We start from the raw sequence: 26517 nt of genomic DNA on the forward strand, positions 1-26517 counted from the left end.
AGTTCAGGTTCGATTCCTGGCAAGGTTGATTTTAATGTAAAGTTTAATTTTTAATTTTAATTGCTATTTCAAGTTTCCTAAATGGAACTTAAAGCGTGAAGTATATATTTTATATTTTTTTATTTTATTATTTATACATCCATATGTATTGCCAGTACATATGGGAGTACCTTATGGACACGTACAAGGAAAGATGGTGGAAATTAGGCAATGTAGTGTGTCGTTTTATCCTCTCTTCTATCGCGGGGAGGTGGCGAGAGGGTAGTTACAAAGACGGCATGATATATGGTCGTAGCTTTGGGTAGGGCCGTTTTTAATGACCTTCGACGCGGATGCCGAAAAGAAATCCGATACATCGAGCTTCTTTGTGTATCCAGCCTTTTTCAAGTGGATCCAAACGGTTTTTTGTGCAATGTTTAGCTCCTGGGCAATCGAAACGGCGCTTTCACGACGGTCAGACTCGACGATTTCCATTATTTTATCGACATTTTCGTCGATTTACACTTCCATTTATGTAAAATACCACCGGGAGAAAATTTTTGCTGCTATCTCGACAGTTACTCCAGAAATGATTGCACATATGTGGCAAGAAATCGACTACAAACTAGACATCTGTAGAGCGATGACAGTGCATTTACCCGCGTGCTGAGAACTCTTTATAACTCCTTGGTGCGAAGTAGACTCGAGAGTGGCTCCATGATCTGGGGGCCACACGAGCTTAAGTACTCTCTTATGGTAGAGAAAGTCCAAAAGAAGTTTTTGAGGTATCTCTACATGAGAGAGTACAGCTATTATCCTTGGCTCTACCCGACCCAGTTCCTCCAGGGTATGCTTAGCTACAATAGTTTAGAGACTAGAAGGAATGTGTATTTAATTACGCATTTTTATCGATTGTTGCGCGGTATGATCGATAATCCTGAAATTATCCGGAGCATTGGTCTGTATGTTCCCGATAGTTACCTGAGACAGCGTCGGCGTAGATTGTTTCACATTCCTATACACAGGACCAACCTGCCGATGTTTATGCCTGTAGGAAGAGCTACCGCTATGTTGAACAATATCACATTGGATATTGACCTGTTCCATGTGTCCGAAGGAGTTTTCCGAAGCGGGATTCTTCTACACCTTTAAGTCTTCTTGCTGACTTTTACTTTTAATATATACGCCTTGAATATTGTTTGTTATGTATATATTATTTTTTTATTGAATAAATTGAATTGAATTGAATTGAAATTGAATTGAATTGAATTGAAAAATACTAAGATATGATTTAAAAAAATCTTTTTACCCACATCAAAATCATTGAATTACCTCTTATAGTTTTTTTATAAGTTATTTAAAACATTGGCATTATTTTTCATAAAAGTAAATAAAGATGTTTATTTTTTTACTGTCAAAAACGGTTTTATCCATTTTTAATTAATTTACATATTTCAAACTTTTAGTGGGGTGTACAATACATTATATGCTATACACAAGACAAAAATACAATGTGTTGATGGCATAACATAAAATGATAAAAAGAAACAAAAATAAAATACGTAAAAAAACAATATGAAGGGCAAAATAAAATAAAATTGGAGAAAAAAGAAAAAGAAGCAGATATTTCATCATGATACTTTAATACAAAAGTTTTATTTATATTCCACATTACTCATAACATTATAGGTGATAATAATAATTTTAAAACATCAACTTGACTACGGGACAACATATGGGAGTCGAGCAAGTAGGACACTCTCCGTGTATAATGTTGAACGATTGAATATTGCCCATAACTGCCGATAACCACTGAAAAAATAATAATTTCAATATTATTATAAAGCACAATTATTTTATATCTTGTTATAAATGTTGCTTAACCACCCTAGCTTTGGGTTATTATCTAATAAGTAAGAGAAAAATCCTCGGTTTTTTGTTTCATAACATTTCTCAATAACAATACTGATTTAAAATGTACCAGACAATTCGGTAGTGTAAAGGCAAAGGGCTATATCGCTCACTCCTTTCAAGAACGTCATAATTCAAAAATCGTCAATTTTCAGTTGCATGTTTTCGGAATGCCCAGAAAATGTACTATATCCCAGCGAAAGAGACATATTTTTAACTTAATATTTACCCGCTACAGGGCAAAAAGTGATATTTTTGCATTTTGAAGAAAAGGTATTGTTTAATATTTTTTTTAAATATACTAAATATTTTTTAAATGGAGAAAAAACCTTTCGGTTTTACCTTAAAAGATCTGTTGCACAGTAAAAAGTTCAATAAGCAGCTTGATATTTATTTTAAATACATTTTATTATATTTTTAAACTTTAAAAACGTTCTCCTGAAAAAACAAGTTTTTTGATTTATGACGTTCTTGAAAGGAATGAGCGATATCTGTCTCAAGCCAAATTTTACAGGAGAGCAAAAAGAAACTTGTGAAATTAAATAACTCACTTGTTTTATGTATTTTTATATGTACTTATCTTAATAAAAACTAAATAAGTATTGCAACTACAGCTATATCCTTTTTCCTGATTATGGAATACACTATTTTAGACATTTTGTGGAACAAACTTAGAAAATGAAAATTTTTACAGATATACCCCTTTGCCTTTACACTACCGAATCTTTTTAAACAATAAACCTATTTAGGCCATTTCCAAGTCGGAGGTTCTCAAAATAAGATGTCGCCGTTTTTTTTTTTGTAATGACATTCTATGGAATATTTTTACAAATATATTTTGTATTAAATGTGATATATCATTCAACATAATCTTGACATATTCTGCAAACATTGCAAAACTAGGTAGCTAGTGACATTGACTTCAAAATGCTAAACGCGCCGTATGACGTATTCGTATGCGTAGGGCGAGTAGAAACAATTTGATGTATCAGGAACGTTTCTGTGGTTGTGGGTATACTTTTTTGTACCGGTGATAATATAGTGGACATATTATATACGTTCGTATGGGTAGGGCGGTTAAAAAATCATATATTTTATTTCAATTGGTTCAACCTTCAAAACCGGTCAACCCGTTTTGAAAGAAATGACTACTTCCTCAAGATTAATTTATAGTAATACAAACTCTCATTTACGAAAAGTCTAATATTTGAGAGTTAGAAGGACTCGAGTATTTAAGATGAAATCTCAAGTAGGTATATTATTACAAGTAATAGGTACATTTTTTTAGTGTATGATGTGATCAGCCGACAATGTCAAGTTATAATATTGTGAATTCCTTAGTCTTCCATATTCCTGATGTATAAAAAGATGCTTCACCTCTGTTAAGACATCTATTTTATCTCAATATATGGTTATCAGGGGTTAAATTTAGTTTCTTGAATGTTTTTCGCAGATACTTTATGGCACATTTTAAAAACTTTATAAAATAAAACAACTTTGTTTTTAACCACTTTTTTACTGGTACATGTTTTCTTCAACCGAGTACATGTTTAACCCTGATGTTGGTTGACAAGGTTCTTGTCGCAACCGGTTGGGGAAAAAATTTACCAGTAAATTAATGGTTAAAAACAAAGTTGTTTTACTTTATAAAGTAAAATTTAGTGTTTGATTACAATAAAAATAAAAAGTTTGTTTAGATTGATTTTGTTATAGTTATTTTGTTGAATGGAATGTGTGTGGATCACGATTCGAAATAAACTTAATCAAAATTCACAAAGCTCGTGGTTAGTAATACTATAGTAAAAGAATTGTTTCAAAAGTTCAAAGAGAAACCTATGACTCCCGCTCTATTCTAAGCTCCCGGTCGCTCAGTTAGAAGTCCATCCAACTGGGAATATTGTGGCAGTGAAGAAAATATAAACAAATTAATTAGAAGAAGTAGGATTAAAAATAGTTTAACCTGATAGAGACAGCCCTCGTGGTATTGCATTCGGCAGTTTTCTCTCTCACAGACAACTACCGGAAGTTTACCCGATGCGTCTCTACTGCATAGACATATTCCACACTCCAGTTCAGTGGCCTCCATCGCTGCTTCTGTTGTAGGGGCTGGCTTCTGCGGAAATTCACTCAATCCTGAAACAATCAAGATTGTTAAATCAAACTGAAACAAGTTATTATTTTTATTTCAGAGGATTCTTAACCCTTTCCGGTACCCCAAAATTTAAAAAAAAACAAATCTAGATAGATAGTTACATTCCGATTGGAAAAAAAACTTTTGTCCTCTGCTCCATATACTGTTGTGATAGATACGAGTGACATAAATGTAAGCTTGGAATTTAAATAAATAATACTAATGATGAAAAAAATGTCGGATAACATCCGACATGGGACCTAAGAGCAAAAAATCTATGTCAAATGAGATTTGACATTGGACCAGTAAGGGTTAAGGGCAATCAAAAAGACAATTCATTCGAAAATTTCGCAGACTGGATAAAAAAGATATAACTGAAGAAAGATGCGTTTTAGCCAGGAATGGAAAGTGTTTGGTGCGGATAAGGAACCAAAAAGAAGAGACTTACCAAGCATGTCGAGGAAGTTGTTTATTCCACGCTGCGGATCCCACGAGGCCTGATAGTCGTAGACTCGGCGCATCAGCGGTTCCGTGAGCGCCGACGGCCCGAGAAAGGCCACCCGCGGGCTCTCTCCACTCTCCTGGCAGTCCACTGTCACCACCATGGATACATCATCACCTGAAAGTGAATTCATGCGCAAAACAGATTACAACACTTGTCTTTGGTTGTTGTTTCTATTTGATTAAGGCCAATGACCTTTACCAGTGTGCCTTTACATCTTGTACAACTTATTTAGTCTGACATTTTCTTCTTTACGAAAAATTATTCAAGCGGTGTTTGAACTATTTGGTTGTAGTGTAACCATTTTGCTGGAAAACTTGTTATTTTATATAATTTATATTTGAAGTACTAACTTTGTGATTTTCCATTTTATAATTAAAATGTTACTTTGTTTTAATATAAATAACTATAAATATTCAATTATAACTTAATTATAATGTCTGCCGGTTTCGAAGCTAACCGCTTCTTTATCAAGACTGATTAATTACTCAGTCTTGATACAGAAGCGGTTAGCTTCGAAAGTGGTAGACATTATAATTAAGTTATAATTAAATATTTATAGTGATTTTAAAACAAAATTACATTTTAATTTTAGTTATTTATTTATTAGGGTGCAATTATTGACCGACGACAGATGGACGAAATGCGTTCTGGTGCGGAGACCGAGGAACCAGAGGCCTCAAGGACGTCCACCGATGAGATGGGTGGACGACATCAGGAAGTTTGCTGGAAGACAGTGGATGGGGACGACGCAGGATCGGGAGGAGTGGAGGCGGAAGGGGGAGGCCTTTGTCCAGCAGTGGACCGCAACGGGCTGATATGACGAATGAGGGTGCAATTAGAGAATATGAAGGTTTCAGTGCTTCCCCGTTAATAAGATACTTGGGTTTATTTTAAATCATAATGTATCGTGATTAAGAGATGAAACGGACAGTCATTTAGCCATATTTTAGATATCTGGAAAGGGTGTGTGATTAAAATAATGTTTAGGTTGCGAAATTAAGTACTCTGATACTATAAAAAAAGGGCCGGATAGACCAGACACCAAATAGTAGACAGATATCCGTTTAATTTCTATTTCTGATTACCGATGACGATCCTCCTGAAATTGTCTTTGCTCGTTGGATTCACAGGATCTATAATCCAGCAGTACCTGTCCAAGTCTGACATCAGCTCAAAATAATCCGAGAGGTTGTGAATGTCGCCCAGGAATACATCCACAGCCGATAATATATCTGAAATATTACATGTAGATAAAAACTTAACAACGTAAAAGTACTCTTCATTAGCGTCTTCACTGTGTCATGTCAAAGTGCAGTTAAAAGGATGGGAATACTAGCAATTTTGCTAATGGGGGGGGGGTGATGGTCCCGCCAAAACGCCTTTTTCGGGGGCTGGTCGTAGCAAAACTTGCCCTAATCTCATCGAATAGAGCATTTCTTCTTAGTTAGTTAGAAAATTAGGTACAAACCATTTGAGTGTTTTTGCCTAGAATTTTCACTCATAAATTACATGAAATTATAGTAACTTTAAACATAAAGAGTAAATCCACTCATGAGTAGACATAGGCTATGAAACTTATAAAGTTGAAGCCTGAGTAGGGACATGATAAGCGGTGTTGCATAAGCCGTAGGTAGATTTCAGAGTCGCTTGGACGTTAGGTAATTTTAAAAAAAGGTACAAACCATTAAATTTTACGGATAGGGTAGTTAAATCCGGCAAACTATGTTCTTTGACTGTGAATTTCCCATCTTTTTCAATATTTAAAGTAAAAAACTGCTCCGTTCCAACAGAGTCTTTCACTTTAATTTTTATGCATTCAAACTTATCGTTCACAACTACATCCAAATCCTCATGAACACTCCTCAATTTATCCAGATGATTTATAAAACTTATTAACTTCGGTAATTCTTCAGCCTTAACTTTCTTTGGCCGATCTCTTCTTAAAATTTTATCAATATTTTTAAATAAATCTTCGACATTAGTGCTGTTCTCATTTAAAAAATTATCCACCGCCAATCTGTGGTCATAATAATAGGGATTCATTTTAGGTTTATATTACAAAACATGACGTTAAAACTTAAATCAATTCATTTGTCGACAAACAAATATAAGACCACAACCGCGGACTGTATACTATACAGGCATTGACTACATATAGTAGCTAATAATATAACCAGACTAGACTTTCATATGTATGCGCAAAATTTGAATTCCCAGTCAAAACAAAACAATCCCGAAACGTCAAATTTCACCATAGATAATACACAAAAAACAGATGATAAATTATCTCAATAATATTAATTCAAGGAATTCCGAATACATAATGAAAATAATAAAAAAAGGCAATCTTTAGAGTACAATTTTTGTAAAAAGAAAATACTAAAAATTAATTATAAAATATAACATGTGGGTTTTGATCGAACTATAAAATATAATCTTTATTCAATTTAGAGGACAATATAGAAATAATATTGCCTACAAATACGTTTTTCGTCATCATACTCTAATCCTGATGGAATCTAAAAAACGCTTAGCAACATTCTCTCTTAGTAACAATAAATTCTAATATCATCCAAATTACGATAATACCACAATGGAAATGATATTATTAGGTTCCTATATTCTTTACAGCTATGCAGAGAAATAATTTAGAAATATGAAAACGCCATCCAGAAATGTCAGCGGAAATCGCACGTTTGTGGACATTCATTTGATGATAGCACCGCATAAAAAAATTATATCAATTTAAGGCATATAGATAAGCTAACAAAGCATCTGAAAATACATTTTAATGTGAAGTATTCAATAAACTTAAATTTTGTACGCGCATATAATCAAAACATTGTTTTCTGGCATTTATTTTTGTATTTTTGACAAAATGTAAAATCTATGGTTAAGTCAGCGAGATCGCCGGTTTGTGGTGTAAATTCCAAATGTAATCCATTTTTATTGAAAAATTAATAATTATTAGCCATAACAATTAATGTGACAAGTGTGGTTTATGTAAGTATTAATTTACTTTAATTATTTATTTGTTTTTAAGAGTAGAAAACCTCGTACAAAGAATGTCCTTGTTGACGTTTATTTTAAAGTGCGAGTTATTTTCTAATTTATTTTCGTAAATCCGTTTTTTATTAATTATTAGACTCTTTTAAATAAAATGCTATTTTTTACATTGGATTTGACGGTAATTAATATGTAACATCATGTTCTTTTCTCTCATAATGTCATCTTTTCAGGTAAGGATCGAAAAAATGGATTCATCTCAAGAGGATAAAAAAATGGAAACGGAGGAAAATACTTCAATCTCTGATGATGCGAAACCTAGTGGTAGTGATGGGGAAGCGAAGAGTAATGTTTCGACGCCAGAAAAACCGAACGCCAGTGATGTTACTAATAGCGCAAAATCCGAAGACGAATTACTTAACAGTTCCCTGGAATTAGAATCAGAAATGAGTTCATTTTTAGGAGTAAATTTAGAAGAAAGTGATGACAGTGATTCGAAAATTGTTAGTACAACTTCGAAAGACATCGTCCCCGAAGAAAAATCAGAACCTACGGAAAACGTTTTAAGGGAAGATGCTGTTTCTTTACCGAAAGAAGTTGCATCCGAAAAAAGAACAATAGCTGAGATTTCGTCAGATATTGACAGCATCGTTTCCAAGGAATTGGATGTGGATGACGGTAGCCTTTCGTGTGTCGGTGATGTGGCGAAGAGTATTACTAAAGACAAGTTTGCAGAAATCGAGAAGAAGATTTCAAGCATTGCAGATTCTGTAGATCTCGGTTTGAAAGAAGATGGTAATAAAGAGTCCGTGGAATCGAGTGAAAAAAACAAAATGGCGGATGTGGCTACGGAAGAAAAAGCTGAATCCGAGAAACAGATGACGGATTTGGAGGATGCTTCTTTGGGTAAGTTTATTTTTTTATTATATTTTGTATATTAGTTTAGTATATTTTGTATATTACGCCCAGGACGACCACTGCTGACAATTCGTCGCCAGTTCTCGTCGGAACTTCGGGACGTGGATCTGACTTGGGAGGATGCAAGAGAGCTGGCAGCCGACAGAAAAGCCTGGAGACAGTTTGTGGACTCCATATGTTCCACCTAGGGAGCGGATATGGTCCAATTTAATAATATTAAAAGTATTGTTAACTTTGTAGTATGGTAATATAATACTCTCCTTATCATTCGTCATTTACTTTGTGTAATACCACATTAAAAAATACACTAATTTGTGACTTCGACTATTCCTTTTTTATTACCTTTATTACTGCTATTTTTTCCGCCTCCATATTTAATGGTCAGCACGCTCGGCTACCATTCTAGAGGTTCCTGGTTCGATTCCCAGGGGGGGGGTCAAATAAATATTAGTGATTTTTATTCATTCAATATTACCTTAGTCTGGTACCTGAAGCGGAGGGCTGATCACCTTTCCTTCATGTGTTAACCATAAAAATAATACCGAGTTTATATGATGCTGTGCCCTATGCACCATTGGGGTGCGGATAAGGGTTTGAAGAATACTTTTATCACCATGTCCGCATCTATAGTTAGTGGTTACCGCGTTTCATTACCGTCCTGCAGGTCCTAAATTCGATTCCCAGGCGGGTTAAAATAAATATAAATCTCTTTCATTCTTAGCCAGTTTGTGCACTACACGGAATTTTACCGTCCGGAAGTCCGGTTTTGAAAAATAAAAGCGACTACGACAGTTTAGCGTGATGGAATTTACGCGCAACGTGTTCACGCACCGATCAAGAACACCAATCCGATTTTACGATTTTGCCAGATTTTAGGTTCTGATGAATTTGTCATTGAGGCTTCTCCATGTTGGCCTCACGCTGCCATTTTCACTTTGTTCATTTGTTTCGTGTCAAATTAATCTTTTCAATTATACCATGCTAATAACTTCATTTGTTTTCTCTAGATGGCTTGCATGAAGGCGATGCTCTGGGACTACTAGCCGAGACGGAAGGGAGGGAAAGGCACTCCAGCGATCCGGAAGATGATGACGAGGACCCCGATAAATCCGAGAGTGACAGGTAATCTTACATTATCCGTATGTGCTTTGCAAGAGAAAGTCTGTCAGGAAGCCTAGATTCTTCTGTATCAGATCTGGGAATGCGGTGGGACGGCTTTCAATGGCCATACATACGGACAGAAATATTTCAGAAACAGTTGATAATGCCACCTCCTTAGTGTAATGGTCAGCACGCTCGGCTACCGTTTTAGAGGCCCCGGGTTCGATTCCCAGGGGGGGTGGGTGGCAGGGGAGTGATCAACTTTCGTTCATGTGTTAACAATCAAGTTAATACTGCGTTTATATGATGCAGTAGCCTATGCACCATTGGGGTGCGGATAAGGGTTTGAATAAAACTGAAGTTATTTAGCTTTCGCTCTGTATCTTCCTGAATCATTTCTAATCCAGAAATTGAATCCGTTTCCCTTTTTTTCAGCGTTGATGATTCAAATGAGTCTGAAAATGAACAGCCGGCCGACTCGACCGATGATGAATACCAACCCAACTTCACAGAAGAAGAGGATGACGATATTGACGATCAGGACGAAGACTCCCCTTTGTTTCGACCCAAACCCACCCTCGAGGATGAAAGCACCCAGGATTCCGGAGATCAGCCTCCGCAAGAGGAAGGAGGCAAGGAAGACGATGAGGAGGAGGGAGAAGCCATGGACACTGAGGATTCCAACATGCTCTCAATCTGCAACGTCACCAGTCTGGCTAACGTCGAAGAAAACGGATTCTTCGAAAGCGCCGAAGACTCGAACCAGGAAAAGGAAGAAAATGATGAAAGCGGCCTCGTCATCAGCTCCATATGCACCGTGGATAAAACTGTCATAGAACAACTGAATGATGAAATAAACGAACCCAGCGGAAATGATGTTTTTAGTGAAAGTGACACCGCAGATGCTGAATTGAGCAATATAGACACCGCCAAAGAAGACAATTCTGACGATATAGGAGGAGCAGAAGCTGCCACAACTAGCACTGTAAGTGCCGAACCAGCAATTGCAACAATCAATGCCGCTGGTAAACTCGAAGGTATTGAAACAGAACCGTTTGATGTGAATAAGGTTATAAATGCAGGAGCTAACGAAGCCAGTGATGCTGTTGTTGATACAATCACCGATAAAGAGGTTGCAATTGAAACTAAAAATGATAAACCAATATCGGAAAGTTTTGAAGATGCTATTTCTCCGTCCGTCCATGAAGAGACTGTAAAAGAAGTAGCGGAATTGAAAGATGATGCAATAGAAGATGGTGAGTTATCTAAAGCGGGCGAAATAGCCGCGGCTGTGCCTGATTCAGCAGTCATCGAGAATGACACTACTGAAGAAAGTGGTGATTTGCCAATAGTCAAAGTGGAGCCTGACCAGGGTGAGATTGCTCCCGTCAGCAATGTGGAAAAAGACATGGACACCGTGATATCCGACATTTGGAACACTTTGATGGAGGAAGATATTGATAGCAGCGGTATAAATAAGAGGAAAGCGGATGAAAGTTTGGAAGCGGTCAGGAAGAAATTGGATACCAAGAATGTCGAGGATGAGGTGGCCACACCAGTCCAAGAGCCAACTGCCCCAGAAGCTGCCGTGCCAAAAGAACTAACCAAACCCGGTAAGTTGTTGAAATTTTTCCTAGTGCAGAAATGACTTTTCTCAATTGTTTTTCGCAGATACTTTGTGGCACATTTTATAAACTGTATAAAATAAAACAACTTTGTTTTTAACAAAGTTGTTTTAACTTTGTTTTTTCCAAACATTTTTAATTTGTTGCTGACGGATGTTAGAGGTCAAAATAAAATATGGAACAATTGCAAAATAAAGGAATGGGTGAATGATCTAGAGTTAATTTAATGAAAATTGTTAAATGATTATATTTTTAATTTTTCTCTCTTTTTTGTTTGTATATTAGGTTAAAATTGTTAAAAACAATAAAAAATGTATTAAAAAAGAACGCCACCGACAAGACACACAAGGCGGCTTGGTGGGTCTCTGCAATAATTTTAAAAAAAAATATGTTTGAAATTGTGATTTAAATAAATGTATACAATTTATGTTAATAAAAAAAAAACACTTTTATTGGTACATTTTTTTCATTAATTGATTCGGCAGTCACTTTGTGGTAAAATCTATCCATTTTTAATTAATGTTTTACTTAGTAAATACCACTATTTACATTACATTTTTTACACACATTTTAAAAATTTTTCTCCAACCGGTTTTGACAATAACCTTGTCATCATCAGGGTTTTACATGTTGTTTTAAGTTAATACACATTTTATTTTTTTATAGCTTCGCCCACTCCTACATCCTCTTCAATATTGGAATCTGCATCGTGCAATTTCAAGGCTGATGAAAAGATGGACATAGAAATACCAACTGATGAAAAGGTATTTTTACACGTCGCTCACTCCTTTCAACAACTTTATTTTCGGAATGCCCAGAAAATGTACTATATGCCAGCAAAAGCTGCATATTTTTAACTCGATATTTACCCGCTACAGGGCAGAAAGTGCTGTTTTTGCATTTTGAAGAAAAGGTATTGTTAAATATTTTTTTTAAAATATACTTAATATTTTTCAAATGGAGAAAATAACTTCAGGTTTTACCTAAGAAGATCTGTTGCACAGTAAAAAGTATATCCCAGCAAAAGCGTCATATTTTTAACTTAATATTTACCCGCTACAGGGCAGAAAGTGCTGTTTTTGCATGTTGAAGAAAAGGTATTGTTCAATACATTTTTTTTAAATATACTTAATATTTTTCAAATGGAGAAAAAAACTTCAGGTTTTACTTAAAAAGATTTGTTGCACAGTAAAAAGTTCAATAAGTGGCTTGATATTTATTTTTAATACATTTTATTATATTCCTAAACTTTAAAACGATCTCGTGAAAAATCAATTTTTTTGATATATGACGTTGTTGAAAGGAGTGAGCGATGTGTTAATTTGATCAAAACAAAGATTTTGACATAGTATATTTTCACATTCATTTGTCTTTGTGTCATTAATAAGGTTGGCATTCTATATACATATATATCACCATTAGAGACTGGTGTCCCAATGTCCTGACGTAGTAAAGTTCTATTTTTTTTCAACTGTTTTTCATCATAATAAAAATATTGTTATAGAATACATCTAATAATCTGTTATAACAAACTTCTGTAGATTTATGTCAATTACTTTATCATATTTTTCAATTTTTTATATTATCTCAACATAGATGAAGAAGAATATGGAAGTCTGGGCATTTATGGGTCTTACGTCTTACTTCTCGATCACTTTACACACGTGTAGCATTCACCAATTTTACCTATGATCGACAACCACACTACTCAAATTCTTGGAACTTCTATATATTCATTCAAACCCTTATCCGCACCCCAATGGTGCATAGGGCACTGCATCATGTAAACGCAGTGTTATCTTGATGAAGGAAAGGTGATCAGCCATCCGCTTCAGGTAACAGTCCAGGGTAATATTTAATAAATATTAGAGTGAAAAAATCACTTATATTTATTTGACCTCCCCTGGGAATCGAACCCGGGACCTCCGGAACGGTAGCCGAGCGTGCTGACCATTACACTACGGAGGCGGACTCCTATATATGTGATTCAATTTTGAAACATTGTGCTTGAATCACTAGAATTTCACTAGTGACATCTATTGGTGAGATGAAATAGTATATAACATTTTGTTATATCTGGTGAGTGTTGGAGTACCCACCTCACTCAAAAGACGATTGGCGGTGACTGATGACACAAAAATTCACACATACAAAATTTGTTTACAGGAAGCTGAGGTGGCCAAAACTACCGAGCCTTCTCCATCGAAGAACGATAGAACCAGTCGGTTGGAAATCGTCAAAAATGTCACCGACACGGTGCTCAGTATTGTAGACTTGGAGGAAAGCTCCTCAGAGGCAGAAGGTATAATTTATTTTTTTAAATAGCCTATGGGTTCTAGTTGAACACCTACTTAAATTAACAGAAGGGAAGCAAGATGAAAGCGGATTACTTTTAACACAGATTTATTCAGTTCTAGAAAATGACAGTCAAGAAATATTTAAGAATAATCGCGTGATTCTAATGTGAGCGCAGTTGGAGAAGGGCGTGCCGATCACTGGACGAGCGGGGACGGAATGTGTCGCCCTGGTTTTTGTTCGGACCGAGCTCGGCTTCGTTCTGCATTTCTTGTTTGCGTGTTCGATTATGTCCGCTCGTTCAATTATGTTGTGGGTTGCCACAAGCCATACCCGGCCACATGCTGCTGCCGCTCAATCTGATTAAATGGAAATGATAGAAAATAGAAAGCACGCAATTATAATGTTTAATATCGCAATGTTTGTGAAGCGATGAAAATATAAAAAATCTTTGAAATAATGATGCAATGTTTTGTCATCAACCTCGACCCTAATTCGTATACTACTTCGTATCGTATACTAATCACAAGTAACCGCAAACCAATTCCGATCTGTACAATATTTTGTTGGCGTCTCTCGCGCTTTATTAAAAGTAATCAAATAGAACGCTTATAAGCGTCTCCCGCTCTCTACCACCAGTATGTAAAAGACGCTTTTAAGCGTTTCCCGCAAACAATGTGTTAATATAATTATATTATTTCGAGAAATAAAAATACTTTGTGTTTTGATCCACTCACATTTTTATTAACCAACTAGTTTCGGCAACAACCTGTTGCCCTCTTCAGGGTTTAATTTATGACTCTTTTTTAATGACTCTTTAATTTATGAGTTTTTAATTTATGTCATAATTTAGTCATAAATTAAACCCTGAAGAGGGCAACAGGTTGTTGCCGAAACTAGTTGGTTAATAAAAATGTGAGTGGATCAAAACACAAAGTATTTTTATTTCTCGAAATAATATATCAATATGATCCACAAAGTTAATGCTTTCAATATTCAAAACATGTTAATATAAAATTCATTCATTGTTTCGGCAATCACTTTGTGGTAAAATCTATCGATTTTTAATTTAAGTTTTACTTAGTAAATACAAATATTTCTTAAAATTCATAGTGACACGTGTTTCGATGCATTCCGCATCATTTTCAAACACCAAATTAAACTTATCTATTTAATCGTTACAGAAGCTTTTAACTCTACTAAAGGAATTGCAGATAAAATACCAGATATTGCAGCTATGGATATTGAGAAAGATAAAGATGCGGATGCTCCGCCAACAGTTTCTGAATTACCTGCAGCAACCGTATCTGGAACGCCTGCGTCTGCAGCACCCGCCCTACCGACAGTCGAGGCAAATGTAAAACCAACCGAGGTTGCGGCAAGTTTGCCCGCTAAGCAACCAGTTAATGAGGTAATACATATTACAATATCTCTCTAATTTTACAATCGTTGCTTGGTACCATTCCACAGTAAGATGGAGAATTTATAAAAGGTTTTACACAAACTTAATAAAATTAAACAACTTTGTTTTAACCACTTTTTTATTAACCTTTTAAACGCGTTAACTTTGTTCCTAAGAGACGCTCGTGCGCGGCTGTATTTCGCCGTTTTTTAAATTATTACTTTTATCATGTATTTAGTTGTGAAATGATTTATTTTCCTAAACAAAAACGTTCAATGGGATTCTTTGTGCCTTTTTGGTACTCTATAATACACGTGTGTCACATTATTCTTGAAATATATCGTAATATAAACAAATTAGATCGTAACATAAATAAATCAAAGCACGCATCGTGTGTCACTCTTACCCACTGGCGATGCGTAGCGTCGAGAGTGAGACAGATATAGGGCATGATTATGGCGCGGACTAATTACCGACCGCAAGAAAAATCAGGGATCTGTTGTTTTATTTATCCTTGTGATATTACAAATTATTAGTCAGATATTTCAACAGATGTCATAAGGCCGAGGATTGACGTATTATTTTATCCAAAGTTCCACACCATGAAAAAATCCCTCCAAGTTGAACTGAGGTTCGAAACTTGGAGCAAAGTGAAAACACAAACGCTTATGTCAGCCGCGTATGGGGCATGTCTTGTAAAAACACAAACGGTTATGCGAGCCGCGTGGATCCGGTTAATACAATTTAACCTACCGGTTTCGACAAGAACCTTGTCATCATCAGGGTTTCTAAAATATTAAAAACATTAAAATACTCTCACCAAAAACTTTCATACACTCCGTAAAAAATCCTGAATGTTATTTTTATTATTATTTTTGTTTGTAAAAGTGTTGGTATTAGTGCTCCATTGTGCATACATCTAACATTTCTCCCATTGCGGTAGCTGATGACAATCAGTCAAATGGCGTATCATTGCGTATTTGAAAGTATACCCCCACAGTATTGCACAATATTTAATGTCAGTGTGTAATGAATTAATTAAAAAAACCAAAAAAAAATTGATTAAATTTTATTTTTTCATATATTGATTTGGCAGTCACTTTGAGGTAATATCTGTAGGGTCAGTCAACTGAAGTATCGAATAACGTCTAGTGATAACACATTGTCTGGACAGAGACAAAGGATTTGGGAGACTATATAAGGCTGAGCCACTAGAAGCTCCTATAATATTCCTCCACCGGTAACACGACTAGAATCATCTCACTCCTCCACTAGTGTCGTCTCATTCCTCCACCAGTAACGTGACTAGTGTCATCTCATTCCTTCACCGGTAACGCGACTAGTGTCATCTCATTCCTCCACCGGTAACTTGACTAGTGTCATCTCATTCCTCTAACGGTAACGCGACTAGTGTCATCTCAATCATGCACCGGTAACGCGACTAGTATCATTTCATTCCTCCACTGGTAACGCGACTAGTATCATCTCACTACGAAATAATATGTCATATTATTTAGTATTTTAAATATATTTTTAACGTTTTAAAAATTGCTATTTTTTTAGCATCTAGTGATTATTTGCGATAAATTAAACACAATTAATGTGTTAACCTTGTTTCAGACTTTGGTCATGTCGGAAGTCTTCAATTTGGACTCTGACGATGAAGATGTACCTCCAGCTAACGCCTCTCCGCCTAAAGGTGAAAACTACTTCCTTATCTAGTAGCCTCACCCAGTGGTGTAAAGGGCAACGCATCATATAATTCAGCTACATCTCAATGTCAATCTTAACCCCTTACTGCATGATTTTTTTAAAACTTGTAAAAAAAATATATGATGTGTAAATTATGAAAAAAAAAGACACGTATTTTTTTATTTTTCAAAAAAATTATTTTTACCTATATAAAATACAAAAAATTATTTTGGTCCAAATCTGGCACGCCATGCAGTTGTAGTAAAAAAAATACTGGAGTACATGACATGGCTTGGAATCGAAAACCACTATTCTTCATGGAAATTTGTACAGCAATTCCTGTCTTTATTCAGACATAAGTTTGTTTTGCATTTTTTGCAGATGACAAAGAAAGAATCAGCCTAAAAAATTTGGCCGATTAGGAGATTTTGACCCTCTTTACGAAAGTAAAGAGGGTCAAAATCTGGAGAATCTGGAGTTGCCATCACAGAGTTGTCGGCAAAATGCAGACATTTTTTTGATTTCCTCCCACCTATTGCACGTCATGGTTTCGGAAATGAATGGGTTACCTAGATCAGGATTCTAATAATGACGTATAGAGGGTAACTGTACTATAGACATCATCATATTCCAATGAATTGTTCTTTATCATTTTTCGACAATACGATTGAAATGTCTGGTCTTTGGTTTGTCGAGTACAACCGTGATTCCAAAACTATCATTCCAAGATGTCGTCTTCAAAAAAATATTTAAAAAATTGAAAAGGAGAATCTATATCGTCAAAGTCATTCGGAAACTCTAGATCTTCCAAAAATGCAATATCATCTGGTGATTTACACATATTTCGACTTCCCCACACAAACTTCTTGGTAGCAGAAGTTGAAGGAGCTTCTTGGACTTCGTTTTCTTCATCAGAACTGCTCTCATCGCTTTCTAGAATAATTACATTTTTGGTAGTACTCATTTGGGGGTAATCCTCATTATCTGACACATCATCCTCGCTGTCAAAACCGTTCTTTGGTATTTCTCTTGCATATTTTGTAGTGTTGTAGAAATTACGAGCGTCCATATTTAAAAAATAATTAAAATCGATAAAAATACACTAAACTTGGTTATTGGCATTATATAACTTATTTGACCGTATGTGCAATTTTTTTTGACTAGCTGCATGATGGACCATATATGGACCAAAAACATTTTACACAATATTATCCATAATTTTATATAAAAGTGATCATTTTATTACTTAGCCGATGAAAATAATATTACACCAGTGTAATATAATTTTTATAGCGCTTTACAAACAAAAAACTTTAAAAAAAAACACTTTTGAATATCACGTTTGGGCAGAAAATCATAAACCGACAGTTGGAAACAGTCAAACGCACATCTAGTACAATCAGATACATCTAGCAAGAAGTTTGACAACTAGTAATGCGGATCATAGATAAAACTTAAGTATTATTGCCGGAAACAAGAAATATTTTATTATTTTGTTGTTTTTTATGGCGAAAGATTATTTTGGATCATATATGAGCCAGTATGCGGTAAGGGGTTAAATGCTAGGCGATAAGCCCTCTGATCATGGTAATGTATTGAATAAATTACAATAAAAAGAGCCTTGTACATGTGGGATGTCCAGAGCGGATTTATGAATGAAAGAGAATGTATGGATCAAATTTTTGCTTTGCGCAACATGTCAGAAAAGTTTTTGGGCAAAAACCAAAAGCTTTTCTGCGCATTTGTGGATTTGCAGAAAGCATACGACCGAGTTGATAGAATGAAAGTATGGAAGGTATCATCTGATTATGGAGTAAGCAGTAAACTTATCCAAGGCACCGCAGCCTTGTACGAGGATAGCACCGCATGCATTAGGGTAAGTGGTTCATTTTCATCCTGGTTTAGCATCTCTAAAGGTGTTCAACAGGGATGTATAATGTCACCGTGGCTGTTTAATCCATACAAAGATAATTGCGTGAAAGAACTGAAGATTTAAATGTCGGAGCTAGAATGAATAATTTGACTGTCCGTTGCCTTTTGTATGCTGACGATGCTGTTCTTCTTGTTAGTTGGATTTTTAATTCCTCAGACCGGTGCAGTTCCATAATGCTAATTAGGATTTTTAGATGTTCAGTTTCGGATTACGGAGCATTTCAATTTCAATTCAATTGATTTATTTATAGTTAATATACACATTACAAACTTAAATTCAAATCGTATACATTAACAAAAATAGAAAATAAGCAAGAATACTATTGCTAAAGCTTTAGAAGAATCCCGCTTCGGAAAACTCCTTCAGACACATGGAACAGATCAATATCCAATGGGATATGTTCAACATAGCGGTAGCTCTTCCTACAGGCATAACCATCGGCAGGTTGGTCCTGTGTATAGGAATGTGAAACGATCTATGTTAACGCTGTCTTAGGTAACTATCGGGAACATACAGACCGATGTTCCAGATAATTTTAGGATTATCGATCATACCGCGCAACAATTGATAAAAATGCGTTCGGATTAGCGAGTTGCCACTTTAATTTAAGGAAATAATTTGCAAAGAATCTCACATGTATTAATTTCTGTTAAAACAATTTTTGTATAATATTTATTTTCAGGAAAAACGACAGAGGTCCAGCCAGCACCGAAAAAATCCGGCCCGTTCGACAAAAGCAAATGTGTGAATCCCGCTTGCGATCAGTTTGGCTCCGCCCTAGAACCCTGCCCTTTGTTTTTACCTGCCTTATACCGTACGAAGGACTTGAAGACAGATCACGTGGGCTGTAAGCAGTGCATCGAACGAGGAATCGCCTTAATGGGGGTAACTTCAATCATCACATTGCCAATTATTTTATTCACAACATTTTTGGGTGTGTTTTTCTTGTTTTCTGGTCCGCCTCCGTAGTGTAATGGTCAGCACGCTCGGCTACCGTTCTGGAGGTACCGGGTTCGATTCCCAAGGGGGGTAAAATAAATATAAGTGATTTTTTCACTGTCATATTTATTCAATATTACCCTGGACTGGTACCTGAAGCAGAGGGCTGATCACCTTTCCTTCATGTGTAAACGATCAAGATAACATTGCGTTTATATGACGCAGTGCCCTATGCACCATTGGGGTGCGGATAAGGGTTTTATTATTATTATTATTGTTTTCTTGTTCACTAATCTGGGTTTCACTACTTATAAGTGGACTTCCACACTCCGCTATATGCTCTGACCAAATAATCTTCAACTACTTCCACTTTGGAAAGAGTGATCAACCGAGGCTGAGATAAGCATTATCGATAAAATTAAGAAAGGTGTGTTGAGATGGTTTGTACATGTGGAACGTATGAGTGAAGATGTAGTTGGAAAAAGAATCAGAAGAAAACCGAGGAAAACTTGGCACGATCAGGTGTGTCAAATACTTGAAAGCGGCCGGGTCAGGAGTCGGAATAATCGGCGGGTGTGTATGAGGAGATGCATGAATATGGGAGAAAGAGGCAAAGAATGTTTGCAAATGTTTTGACAGAATGGTGTGGCGTTCTATTCGCACTGCCTACGCCTGTGGGGAAGCGGAGTAATGGTTAGTTATGTATTTTGTATATTAACCTGTCCAGAAGTGAGTTTTTAAAAAAATATTTTTTTACTCTTTATAATTTATATCATAGTCGATGCTACAAGCAACATATTTTCTTTAAAAAAAAAAACACTTACACCCGTAAACATGATTTATCGCAATATTGACAATTTTGACATAAATCATGTTATGAACATGTTTTGCTATAAATCACGTCATAAATCATGTTTTGTATTGGTCGTATATATACGACCATACTCCTGGAAAGGTTAAAAGCATTGTTAACTTTGTAGTATGGTAATATAACACTCTCCTTATCATTCATCATTAACTTTATGAACGATATATGATAAGGTATGTATAATAAAAGTGGCCCGCCTCCGTAGTGTAATGAGGTCCCGGGTTCGATTCCCAGGAGGGTCAAATAAATATAAGTGATTTTTCACTCTTATATTTATTTAATATTACCTTGGACTGGTACCGGAAGCGGAGGGCTGATCATCTTTCCTTCATATGTTAACGATCAAGATAACACTGCGTTTATATGATGCAGTGCCCTATGTACCATTGGGGTGCGGATAAGTGTTTGAATGAATGAAATGAATAAAAGTGGTATTACACAAAGTGAACGATGAATGATAAGGAGATTGTTAGTTAGTTAGATATCATTACTGATTCTTTGTTCACAGAGGCTGGCAACAAATGTAAAGATGCACAAGAACTTGTTTGAAATAGAGCTGCCCAATAATGGCGACATGGTGGAGATCTCCGACTCGGATTCCGATGAGGAGCTCACCGTCAATGAGGCAGCTTCGTCCAATCCCAGTAGCTCTGCCAAGAAGCAAAAGAAAAACAAGGCTGCCATCGGGCCGCGGCTGACTGCCACAGAAGTGCACTTCTTGGAACAGAACCTGGACCAGGTATTACTGCTTACACTTCTTCTTGTTCCTTCTTATAATGTAAATGTCTGAGCACTGTTGCGTGTCTGTCTGCTGTGCTGGTCGGGGTTGTGGGCGTCTGTGTACCGGCCAACGTCGAGTCGGAATCGGATTTAGCTGACTAATTGAACTAAACACTAATCCCTTTCACTGCCTACACTGGGGTACTTCTAGAAAATTTGGTGATGGACTTACAATCTTGTATTTATTTAGATTGGCAGTGACAGGTATATTGAAAGTTTTTAAATGTAAATTCACAGTAAAATCAGGATACAATTTTATATTGTTTCACATTTTCAATCAATTTCGCAACTTAGTTTAAAAAAAAAAATTGCTTAGCAAGAGCAGATCTGTCAGGAAGCCTAGATGCTTCTGTATCAGATCTGGGCATGCGGTGGGACAGCTTTCAATGTTCCTTCTTATGGATCCGAGGATCAGTCTGTTTCGTTATCCGTTTCTTGTGATGTAGACTGCCAGCTGTCGCGCCATCGCTTTGGAGGTCTTCCAGGTGGTCCTCTTGAAGAGCAATTCGGGCCAGTCTATTTCTTGCATTCTATTGACGGGTTCGATTCCCAGGGGGGTCAAATAAATATAAGTGATTTTTTCACTCTAATATTTATTCAATATTACCCTGGACTGGTACCTGCACCAGAGGGCTGATCACCTTTCCTTCATGTGTCAATCAAGATAACACTGCGTTTATATGATGCAGTGCCCTATGCACCACCAGGTGCGGATAAGGGTTTGATGAGAATGAAGATCTTATGAAATTCTTGGATACAAATATTGGATGTTGTTTTTGTTTAAAATGGACTATACATGATTAATGGTTTCAATGGAAAGCCACAAATAATTGTTGTTTTTGTTGTAGGTTTTCAAGGATACTTGGACTAAATACAATATTCCTAACCAGATCAAAATGTGTGAGGATACTCTGAAGATGGAAGTGGAACAACTTGATGGTAATTCACACTCTTATTATGATTACAATAAAACCCTGTTTTCAAGTTTTTCTACATACTGACTTTAAAGTCCTAAAGAGGAGAAGGTGGACATGGTTGGGACATGTCCTAAGAATGCCACCTGAGGGCATCAACCCCTCATGTCTCTCCTTCCAACCCCGAGGATTCTGGCGCCCCGGAAGGCCGCTGACGACCATTCACCGACTGTACTCAGCGGAACTTCGAGATGCCGGACAGACCTGGGAGGAAGCCAAGGAAATGGCGCGTGACAGAGTGACTTGGAAACGTCTCGTATTGGCCATATGCTCCACCTAGGGAGCAAACATGGAAAGAAGGAGAAAGAAGAAGACATTAAATGTCCGCAGGGGGGGTCGAATAAATATATAAATTAATAATAAATCAATATTACCCTGGACGGGTACCTGAAGCGGAGGGCTGATCACCTTTCCTTCATGTGTCAACGTTCAAGATAACACCGCGTTTATATGATGCAGTGTCCTATGCACCATCGGGTGCAGATAAGGGTTTTTTATTTAAATATTTAAAAAAATATATATTACTACTGTAATACTTTGTATGGTAAAATACTGTACAATACTTGGTAAAAAAATAAATAATAATAAATAAAAAATTGTCCCTTAGCTCAAGCCCTGGAACTGGGGAAGATGATCGACTCGGAGCAGCGGGACCTAGACCAGCTGAGGAAGACTCTCTACGAGGCCTTCCGGCCGCCCACCGAGTGCAGGAGGGAGCTCATGATCTCCAACAATGGAGACACAATCGTCGAGGTATATATATTCCATTTCTTGAATGTTTTCCGCAGATACTTTGTGGCACAATTTATAAACCTTATAAAATTAAATAACTTTGTTATAACCACTTTTTTAGTAATACAATTTAACCTACTCTCGACTAGAACCTTGTCATCATCAGGGTTTATTTTAATTCAAAAACATTTAAACATTAAAATACTCTCACCAAAAAACTTCCACACACTCCGTAAAAATCCTAAATGTTATTTTTATTATTCATTGCCTAGCAACCCCAAATAACAACTAATGGAATCACCCAAAAAAACAGTATGAAGCTGTTTTTGAATTAAAATAAATCCTGATGATGGCAAGGTTCTTGTCGAAACCGGTAGGTTAAATTGTATTAATAAAAAAGTGGTTATAACAAAGTTATTTAATTTTATAATGTTTATATATTCCAATTCCATTATACTTAGTACACATTTTTTTTATTATGAGGTCAAGGGATCTTGAATCCCTTATGTCACTGCGACCAAATTAGGTCTATTGTGACCTCCCTCTGTATCATAGCTCACTCTCAAGACCTACATAAGTCATGTAGCTCACAATCTGTCTTGGTGGTAAGAGCTTCACCTTCTCGTAGTCTAGTGGTGGTAAGTAAATATTACTATAATAATCCCTTACCGCACCCCAATGGTGCATAGGGCACTGCTTCATATAAACGCAGTGTTATCTCGATCGATTACACATGAAGGAAAGGTGATCAGCCCTCCACTTCAGGTACCAGTCCAGTGTAATATTGAATAAATATTAGAGTGAAAAAATCACTTATATTTATTAAACCCCCTGGGAATCGAACCCGGGACCTCCAGAACGGTAGACGAGCATGCTGACCATTACACTACGGAGGCGGACAAATATTACTACTTGACCATTTTCTGAATGTCAGAATGTTCAGAATTGTAAATATTAATCTAATAATTTTTATCTGCTTCCATAGTGTAGTGGATAGCGTGCTTGGTGTCCGCGTTGGAATTTCCAAGCGTTTATAGGGTACTGCATCATATCGGAACTGTATTATGTATTTAGATTTTTTTCTATTTAAATTTTACTTGGTAAAAACTTCTATTTCTTAAAATCTATTGTGACACGTATTTCAATGCATTCCGCATCATCTTCAAACACCGTACGAAATGATACATAATAGATTTTAGAAATAGTGGTATGTATTCACCAAGTAAAATTTAAATTAAAATAATAATAATAATAATAAAACCCTTATCCGCACCCCAATGGTGCATAGGGCACTGCGTCATATAAACGCAGTGTCATCTTGATGGTTTACACATGAAGGAAAGGTGATCAGCCCTCCGCCTCAGGTACCAGTCCAGGGTAATATTGAATAAATATGACAGTGAAAAAATCACTTATATTTATTTTACCCCCCCTTGGGAATCGAACCCGGGACCTCCAGAACGGTAGCCGAGCGTGCTGACCATTACACTACGGAGGCGGAAAATTTAAATTAAAAATGGATAGATATTATTGCAAAGTGACTGTCGGATCAACTAATGAAATTATTTTTATTGTTAATTCGCTTCTGAAATCTCCAGCACGACATTTTGAGGAAGACAAAAAACTGAATATAATTATATCATTGTATAATATTATCACATATCGCTCACTCATTTCAACAACGTCATGTATATAAAAAAACTTGATTTTTCAGGAGATCGTTTTTAAAGTTTAAAAATATATTAAAATCCATTAAAAATATATATCAAGCCACTTATTGAACTTTTTACTGTGCGACAGATCTTTTTAGGTAAAATCTGAGTATTTTTTCTCCATTTGAAAAATAAAAAAAATTAAACTATACCTTTTCTTCAAAATGCAAAAACAACTCTTTCTGCCCTGTAGCGGGTAAATATTAAGTTCATTTTCTGGGCATTCCGAAAACACGCACAACTAAAAATAGAAGATTTTTGATATATGACGTTGTTGAAAGGAGTGGACGATATACCTAGGACCTACCAATATTGCCTCTTACTGACGTTTCTGTCACCATTGCAAGGGCATTTGCAGGACACTGTGGTACTGGAATTGTTTATTCATTAGTTTTTTGTAACATTGGATATGAATTTACCTTGATTGTTGGGAACCCTTTTTTTCCGTATAAAATTATAGTCATACATATTTGGCATTTTTGGGCACTTTTAGTCACCAAAGAGACACTTGTATTGGAGAGAGTTGTTGTGTTTCCAGAAATTCCTCATGGTCGAGCGTAGGTCGACCCGCGTCAAAAAGCCCACCAATGTAACCACCGAGGATAAGACTCCCAAGAAGCAGGCTATCGAAACATCCTCACTTATGGTCAGTCCAAATTTGTTATTCTTTATGTGTCATAAGTTATATAACATGAATCAGTAATACTGTATACATACATAGATTTTTTGTTTATACAGTGGAATTTGCATCGTTTATCAATTATATGTATATCGATTCACTTTAACCCTTTCCGGTCCCCCAAAATTAAATAAAAAATCTAGGTAGACAGTTACATTCCAATTGGAAAAAAATCTTTTGCCCTCTGCTCCACATACTGTTGTAATATATACGAGTGACAAAAATGTAAGCTTGAAGTTTAAATAAATACATAATACTAATGATAAAAAAATGTCGAATAACATCCGACATGGGACCTCCATGAGATTCCACATTGGACCAGTAAGGGTTAAGTAATGGATTTTATTGATATGGGTGATCTCATAAGTAATTTTTTTTACTAAAATAAAACCTACAACTTTTTGAGTGTGTTCAAATACTTGTTCATAAATCTGGATTATCTCTGCTTTGGAGTTATTTTTCACAAATTTGACATCTCAACAAAGATGAAGAAGAATATGGAATTCTAAGCATTTACAGGGCTTATGACCGTCATAGGCTTGGTTAAATGATCACGTTACACACTTGTAACATTCGCCAATTCTTCCCATGATTGACACTACTAAATTTTTGGAACTTCTAGATATATTTCTTGAATGTTTTCCGCAGATACTTTATAAATTACATTTTATAAGGTACATTTTAAAAACTTTATGAAATAAAGCAACTTGTTTTTAACCACTTTTTAACCAATAGTTTTTCACCAATAAAAAAGTGATTAAAAGCAAAGTTGTTTTATTTTATAAAGTAGTAAATGTGAGTTTACAACAGCCATCTCTGTTGGAATAGGGAAAGCTTTTATTATGCAAAGACTCTTTCTTGCATACAAATAGAATTTTAAAAATGATCAGCTATTTATACTATTATTACCAGGTACGCACAAATTTGCAAAGGTCCATTTCTTTTGCCCGTGGCAAATTGTGCAAAGGGTTGAATAATGTTTTTATTTGACTTATTTCATCATCTAGTTGTTAAAAAAATGACAGTAAGCGCATTCCACCATGTTCATATAATAATAATAATAAAACCCTTATCTGCACCCCAATGGTGCATAGGGCACTGCGTCATATAAGCGCAGTGTTATCTTGATCGTTTACACATGAAGGAAAGGTGTTCATGATGTTATTTATCTTTTTGCAGAAGGAATTAGATTCGCTCATGGCTACGACAGTTCTATCCGATGAACTCAATACGACTATGCAAGATGCGGCAGCCTTGAAGAACAAATCTGTAAGTACTAACTTCTTCATCTTCAAACCCTTATCCGCATCCCAATGGTGCTTAGGGCACTGCATC

At 36.0% G+C, this 26517-nt stretch overlaps 2 protein-coding genes across 2 annotated transcripts in view; one reads left to right on the top strand and one right to left on the bottom strand.

Annotated features, from left to right (window-relative positions):
* Nucleotides 1-1601: 1601 nt before the first annotated feature.
* LOC148309481 (E3 ubiquitin-protein ligase FANCL-like) lies at nt 1602-6769 on the bottom strand. The gene is made up of 5 exons (XM_088260012.1): nt 6209-6769; nt 5612-5758; nt 4470-4640; nt 3851-4023; nt 1602-1791 (listed from the first exon to the last, which is right to left on the bottom strand). Exons 1-5 carry the CDS (start codon nt 6567-6569, stop codon nt 1684-1686), a joined length of 960 nt encoding a protein of 319 aa, XP_088116138.1. The 5' UTR covers nt 6570-6769; the 3' UTR covers nt 1602-1683.
* A 629-nt stretch (nt 6770-7398) lies between these two features.
* egg (SET domain bifurcated histone lysine methyltransferase eggless) overlaps nt 7399-26517 on the top strand; it is a 40391-nt gene continuing 21272 nt past the window's right edge. Inside the window, exons 1-14 of the mRNA XM_088259986.1 lie at nt 7399-7529; nt 7766-8438; nt 9458-9572; nt 9987-11164; nt 11843-11940; nt 13343-13478; nt 14656-14882; nt 16494-16572; nt 19181-19383; nt 20814-21044; nt 21934-22024; nt 22667-22812; nt 25042-25149; nt 26362-26451. Coding sequence (XP_088116112.1) covers nt 7781-8438; nt 9458-9572; nt 9987-11164; nt 11843-11940; nt 13343-13478; nt 14656-14882; nt 16494-16572; nt 19181-19383; nt 20814-21044; nt 21934-22024; nt 22667-22812; nt 25042-25149; nt 26362-26451 — 3360 coding nt within the window. The 5' untranslated portion in view covers nt 7399-7529; nt 7766-7780. The remainder of the gene's footprint in view (nt 7530-7765; nt 8439-9457; nt 9573-9986; nt 11165-11842; nt 11941-13342; nt 13479-14655; nt 14883-16493; nt 16573-19180; nt 19384-20813; nt 21045-21933; nt 22025-22666; nt 22813-25041; nt 25150-26361; nt 26452-26517) is intronic.

Source organism: Brachycentrus maculatus, unplaced genomic scaffold (genome assembly GCF_059751285.1).
Source record: "Brachycentrus maculatus isolate JH-2025_06_01 unplaced genomic scaffold, ASM5975128v1 h1tg000122l, whole genome shotgun sequence".
NCBI lineage: Eukaryota > Metazoa > Arthropoda > Insecta > Trichoptera > Brachycentridae > Brachycentrus > Brachycentrus maculatus.

Bases quoted from the DNA above. Each gene is read 5' to 3' on its own strand.
- LOC148309481 (XM_088260012.1), bottom strand. From the start codon at position 6,569: ATGAATCCCTATTATTATGACCACAGATTGGCGGTGGATAATTTTTTA. The intron at 5,759-6,208 runs GTTTGTACCTTT...GTAATATTTCAG, and splicing joins CCTATCCGTAAAATTTAATG to ATATATTATCGGCTGTGGAT. The intron at 4,641-5,611 runs GTAATCAGAAAT...ATTCACTTTCAG, and splicing joins TTTCAGGAGGATCGTCATCG to GTGATGATGTATCCATGGTG.